The sequence below is a fragment of the Sardina pilchardus genome, chromosome 14, assembly GCF_963854185.1.
Source record: "Sardina pilchardus chromosome 14, fSarPil1.1, whole genome shotgun sequence".
Lineage (NCBI taxonomy): Eukaryota > Metazoa > Chordata > Actinopteri > Clupeiformes > Clupeidae > Sardina > Sardina pilchardus.
Window position 1 is genome coordinate 11,513,897 of NC_085007.1, and position 6,659 is coordinate 11,520,555.

Consider the following 6,659-nt stretch of genomic DNA (forward strand, 5'->3'; position numbering starts at 1 on the left):
GTGTGTCCAGTGGCATCTGCTAACAAAGAATATTGTGGAGATGTACAACTGCAGTATGCCCTTCACTGTGTAGTGCATATTTCCCTTAAAGATGCATCCAAGATTTCATTACTTTAACAACCTATTGACTTTATATGCCTGGATGATTTGCAGATGTGACTCTGTTTAACTCAGAAACTACACGCAATACATCTAATATGGTTGCCTTCAAGGCTTGATTTTTAGATCCAACTTTTCAGTTTTCCATGTTTTCCAGCATTTTGTTTTATATATATATTTATATATATATATATATATATATATATATATATATATATATATATATATATAAATCCTCTATGCTCCCTGGTCAATTGACCCCATGACATCACATCAACTGTGAACACAGAAACTAATGTCCATTACACAAGGGCAAAGGTTTGGTCTCTGCTTTAGTGGGGACACACCCCCAACTCCTGTTGTCGCATACGGAAATTGTTGTTTGTATTATTGAATACCAAGTGAAAAATATTTGATACTTTTGGATTTTATTTTTACATTTGATGGGAACTGGTACCTAGCGTCCCCCCCTAAACGCCCATGAATCAACATTAATAGTCGGAATCCCGACGGTGACTTCTGACCTTCCCTGAAAATTTCATTGAAATCCATCCATTACTTTTTGAGTTATCTTGCTAACAGACAAACAGACAGACAAAAAGACAGACAAACCCCAGAGAAAACATAACCTTCTTGGCGGAGGTAATAATAATAACAATAATAATAAGGGCCTAATAATAAAACAGATCAACTCAGATCATTATTGCAGTTCACAAAATTAGTTAGTTAACCCCGTGGGTGAATTATGGTCTAGCAGCCAAGAAAGAGACCAACAATGAGTCACACTCATAAGATTAGTCTACTCTCATGACCCATTTCCCTTATAATCTTTTAATGTTTTACTCTGCACTTTGCACTCCCATAAGCTGCCTGCCTTCTAGCGACTACACCAGTTCAGCTATTGTAGCTAAATAGTCTGAAAAACAAAGTCACTGTTAAGAATGGGGGACACTACAGGTGAGACAAGTGGGCTTCTTCACCTGAACATACACATTAAGGAGGATGAGGATTCCCACAACGGTGTTGTGAAGCTGCTGAGGATTATTAGACCACAGTGGAGGATAGAAGACATTAAGAAAAAGGCAAGTTTGATCATTTAATGTCCACTGTTGGTTTGAATTGCACTATTTTTGGTTTCTCTGCCACAAATGCAATACCATGAATAGAATATGGACCTTGACATGGAAAAGATCTGATGTTCGATGCATGCCAGTGTCCTCTACATGTTATGCCTTTAAAATGGCAACAGTGTGTTCATGGGGATAATACATGTATTTTCTTCTTTCTGTACTGTGAAGTGTGAACTACATACCGTACTAGGGATTTTTCATTTGGTTACTTTCATGTACAGCTTAGTTTCCCTATGTGACTATAGAAGTTATGAAGTTGTTCAGACCATATATTTAAGGTAACTGATAACTGCAAGCACTGAATATTTGTCAACAGAACCATCTGTCATGTTTTCCTACAAAGCCATGAATACAGAAATGAACTTCTTATGGCTCCTTGTTCACATGCGATAAGTGTATAATTTTACTTCCTCTGCACATCATAGCTGACACTACTAACTGTGTGTCAGCTTAAAGTGTGCCAAAACTATTTTTTAATCATTGACAGGTCTTTACAGAAGGCACCACCAACCAGTTGACAGGCTTCTACACAGGCTGCCTGCGGTCCTCGGATGATGTGGTGCTGGTGCGGGTGTATGGCCACATGACAGACCTCTATCTGGACCGACGCAAAGAGAAAGAGATATTTCAGATACTTTACGAACATCGCTGTGGCCCCAAGTTGTACTGCAGCTTTGAAAATGGGATTTGCTATGAGTTTTTGCAAGGCATGGCGCTCGATGACAAGCTACTGAGGCAGCCTGTTGTTTACAGGTACAGTTGAATTGTTGTGTTATTCTCCTGGAGGGTAGGATCTTTTCATAGCTACATACTATATTAATCCTTTAGTAGAAATTGCCTTGTTGCAGCATCTGCGCACCATTAGAGCACCACAACACTCTCTCACACACTACATCTTTCTTTATGAATAACATATCAATTTTATACGTTGTCTGCGCTCTTTGTGCTAATATCCAGGCTAACTGCAGAGGAAATGGCAAAAATCCACATCATCAAGCCCAGAGATGGCCCCCCACCTCAGGCTTTCCTCTGGACCAAAATGGCCCATTTCCTTCAGCTGGTACAGGATTCTGAAAATGATGAGATGCCAAGGTGAGTTATAATTCAAAATACATTATAGCACAATGCCAAATAATTTATTTCCAAAATTATGTGTTAAGCTTCAGAAGTTTGCAGCTATCTGTCTTACAATTACATTCATGGTGTATGTATAGTTATGTTTAATGTTCTTTAACCCTTAGCAAGTTTAATGAATGATGATTATGTGTAATTATTCAACAGTCCTAGTTTTGTCTTGAAGACAGTGTATCAATCACTGAACAATCAGATTATGGTCAAACTGTCATCAAACAAGGAGAGACCATATAGGCTAGAATACAGTACCGCAGGCTAAAGCATTTTAACATGACTCTTATTATGAATCTGTGATACTGCCTCTATATAAATGACACCTGTTCCCATGGACTCTTTCCCTCCTGATCCAGTTCTTTGCGTCTACCAGAGACTACCAGTGTGGAGGCTCTGAGAAATGAAATGCACGATTTAAAAAGACGACTTGGTCACATATACTCTCCAACCGTGCTGTGTCATAATGACCTTTCACCAGCTAACATCATCTACAATGACACCAAAGGTGAGTGCCAAGTCATGGAGAGTGAGGTTTGTGTCAGACGAGCATCCCTTTAAAAAACAATCAACTTGACTTCCCTGTCGCCATACTGTCAGTCCCATTTCACCTGAACATGTCATTGGGAACAAGCTAAAGGTGCTTGGTATCTTTGAAGGTCCAGAGCTTAAACATTCTGCCAATGATTGCATTTTACTCGTAAAATAGTAGACACAAGTATGTATCCATGGAGAAATGTTTTTTTTTAGATAGTAATCTGCTAGGCTTGCCATATTATGGTACTGGGCCAACAACACTACTTACAAAATGTTCTCAATCTGTGTTTCTCAGGCACTGTGAAATTCATTGATTATGAATATGGTGATTTTAACTATCAGGCTTTTGATATTGGCAACTTTTTCAATGAATATGCAGGTACGGTAAATAAATTTAACTTAATTGTATACATATTTAATATAATACAATACAATTTAATATAGTTAAATAAGTGGTCCTTTTATGATTGTTATTTTTGCTTTTTAATGAATATTGCAGGTGTGAGCAACATTGACTACAGTCGATATCCCAGCGTGGAGCTTCAGATGGACTGGCTGACTGCTTACATAAGGAGGTACGAGAGCTGCTCAGGCACAGATACCATCTCAGAGAATGACGTGAAGAACCTCTATATCACAGTTTGCAAGTTTAATCTGGTGAGTTCCTTCACAACCACACACCAGACACACACACATCCTTACTGTCACACACACGGTATATCGAAAAATAATAATAATTTGACCAAGCAGTGGTATAACGGGCTGCTATTTTACTATTCAAGTGAATAGGGAGGCATACATGTAGGGGCGGGATATGTGTAGAGACCAGGCACATACACAGAGATTGTGGGGGGCAGGGGCTCAAGTGGAAAAAAGGACACTTCTCATAATTTTCATTAATAAAATATGGAAAATCAGCCTTACAAAGTAACTCCATGTATTCATATGGAGGATTCACTGAGTGCTGTGTTTCCTCACTAGGGGCGTCTCTACTGCCAACTCACCATTCAGTCACACAGTGAGTGGAAAAGAAATCACATTAAACGATTAAAAGCAGATTCTACAGATTCTATATTCACAGACAGACAGACAGACAGACAGACACAGACACAGACACAGACACAGACACAGACACAGACACAGACACACACACACACACACACACACACACACACACACACACACACACACACACACACACACGCCTAAGTAGGCCTCCAACCATTCCACTCTGTCCAGGTCTGAGACATGAGTGTCTGTTTCTTTGCCGTGTCCCTCAGAAGCCCACTGATTCAGCTTCTTCAACACACCATCCCACAGCCAGTTACTATAGCCATTAACTTATAACCATCTTACCTTATTGTTTCAGGCTTCACACCTCTTCTGGGGATTATGGGCAGTTATTCAAGCCAGACATTCGGCTATCAATTTTGACTTCATGAGGTAAGTCTTTCATTTATGGCTGTCATTCAGTCTTGTGTGTTGCCCTTAACCTGTAGAATCTGCCCTTAACCTGTAGAATCTGCCCTTAACCTGTAGAATCTATGAAATGACCCATGAACTGTCATGTCTTTTACTTTCAGATATGCCAATGCCAGGTTTAAGCGTTACTTTGAGATAAAGGAAGAATACTTAGGAATGTAAAATGGCAAGATGGATATAGATGTTAAGGCCCTATTACATTCCACTTAAAGCACTTTTCCTCTGTCACACACACACTGTTCGTTTATCCAGCAAATAATGATGTCCACAGACAAGGTAGAGTATGTTGCATTATTTTATGAAAGTTTGATGTATTGTGACATCAAAGCAAGTCAAATTTGTCTCTTATGTCTCGTTTCATTGAACTACAGATACGCTACCCGATCTGGTTCCAGCTATGAGTAGCCTATCAGCTCTCATAGTATGATTTCTTATGATTGGGGGAAGGGGTTGTTGCCTGGTCCAGATTGTACACTGAAGACACTACATACACCTTACACAGAGAATAATATGGACTTCAGAAATACTTTCCAAAAATAATTACACATGTGGAATTTAGGTTTGTCCAAGTTGTAATTAAAACTCCAGACCTCTCAACATACCAGGAGCATCGTAATGCAAAACTGTTTCAGGAAAGGCCTTAATGTGAAGGACAGGACCAAGAATGCATGCATATGTGTATGTGTGTGTGTGTGTGTGTGTGTGTGTGTGTGTGTGGGTGGGTGTGTGCATGCATAGGCTATGCATGTGTGTGTGTGCGTGTGTGTGTAGCTAATAGCGTATTTTATTAGCGCATTCATTTTTAACTAACTATGACTCAAATGAGTGGATATGCGATGTGTTGACATGGCCCCTGGAGACCAACATACAAAAAAAGATTTGGTCATCCTAGATTAGAACCTACGGTTTTTGACACAGAAAACTGTGTCTGCCCTACCCTCCTTTCAAGTGGTCCGGTACGTTGGGTGGGCGATGGGTCAAAACAACAACAAAAAAACAAAGACAGTCTTTTAATGCTCCGAGAATCATTGACACAAAATTACTGGAAAAAAAAAAAAAAAAAAAAAAGTTACAATCTGGAAGAAAAAGAAAAAGAAAAAAAAATCTTATATATGACTGCCGTGCAAGCAAAGAGGCATATTTTACTGGGGAATAGTATTTGTGTTAACATCAGACAACGCACTACATTCACTGCTTTTAAAGTAAGTTTTAAGAGATGGTTAAAAGCAATCAGCACTGCACGTGAAGACTTTTTATCACTGTTTCATGATGTTTTAGTGTTTCATATTTATTCCTTTTTTCCTTCATTGTCCATGTCACTGTTTAATGCCTACAGAACTCTCTTAGTCATAGGAATCGGTGTAAATTGTGATTGTATTTTATTTTCATGTGATGAATGTCTATTTGTCCCAGTTCTACAGTACATGTTTTTTCTGTTTCTTGGATAACATCAACTCCTGCCCAGGAACTACGTAAACTAACCTTTGTGTTAATCTGGCTCAGTCATTCATTGTGTATTGTCCCTTAGTAAACCATGAATGAATGAATAAATAAAAAATCATTAGAATCATTTTATTTTTGAGATTAAGCTCACAATGTGATCTCTAGTCCGGGAGCCAAATGCCATAATTTAGGTGAACCTGGTTTTGTCGGTTAAACTTTAACCAAGTGGAGATTTTGTTCTCCGAGTGAGAGAGGAACTCATCCATATCCGCCTTATAGTCAACACATTGGACAAGAAAGGCTTAATATACGAAATTGCCCAAGGGATATCACCGGGCACCCTCTTAAATCTTAAAGAGGTACCCCTAGTCTACTAGATTCTGCAAAAAAAAAACTTTAACCGACAAAACAAGGTCTGACCCCATGGCTCCCTGACTATAAAGAGATCTATTAAGGAGGATCTGATGAGATCAATCACTTAATTTACACATTATATTGAAAAACCTGAAAAACCAATTACACACATATCCCCAAAAGGAGGCTGTTATCCCTCAGAGGCTGTTCATTCTCATAACCCCCCCCCCCCCCCCCCCAAATATAACCACAAACACAAACACATCCACATGACATTGCATAAAAACAAAACAAGACAATGCATAAAATACCCAGCAGGTGGTTAGGAGACCAAGCCAGAGAAATTAAATGAAGCCAAGTGAAGGCAGAGCCATGGTATGAAAACCTAGCAAAACAATGCATACAATGCCCAGCAGGTGGTTAAGAAACCAAGCCAGCCAGAGTTGGCAGCCTCTCATTTCACAACTGTTGCAGCTGTCCTTAATGAAC

General features: G+C 39.2%; 1 protein-coding gene across 1 annotated transcript; it reads left to right on the forward strand.

Moving 5' to 3' along the window:
- The first annotated feature begins 975 nt into the window (after positions 1-975).
- LOC134101388 (ethanolamine kinase 1-like) lies at positions 976-6,403 on the forward strand. The gene is made up of 8 exons (XM_062555025.1): positions 976-1,181; positions 1,717-1,982; positions 2,187-2,321; positions 2,714-2,862; positions 3,187-3,270; positions 3,391-3,548; positions 4,261-4,334; positions 4,475-6,403. The coding sequence occupies exons 1-8, from the start codon at positions 1,041-1,043 to the stop codon at positions 4,533-4,535; spliced, it is 1,068 nt and encodes a 355-aa protein (XP_062411009.1). The 5' UTR covers positions 976-1,040; the 3' UTR covers positions 4,536-6,403.
- Positions 6,404-6,659: the final 256 nt, after the last annotated feature.

Bases quoted from the DNA above. Each gene is read 5' to 3' on its own strand.
- LOC134101388 (XM_062555025.1), top strand. From the start codon at position 1,041: ATGGGGGACACTACAGGTGAGACAAGTGGGCTTCTTCACCTGAACATA. The intron at 1,983-2,186 runs GTACAGTTGAAT...GCTAATATCCAG, and splicing joins AGGCAGCCTGTTGTTTACAG to GCTAACTGCAGAGGAAATGG. The intron at 3,271-3,390 runs GTACGGTAAATA...TGAATATTGCAG, and splicing joins CTTTTTCAATGAATATGCAG to GTGTGAGCAACATTGACTAC.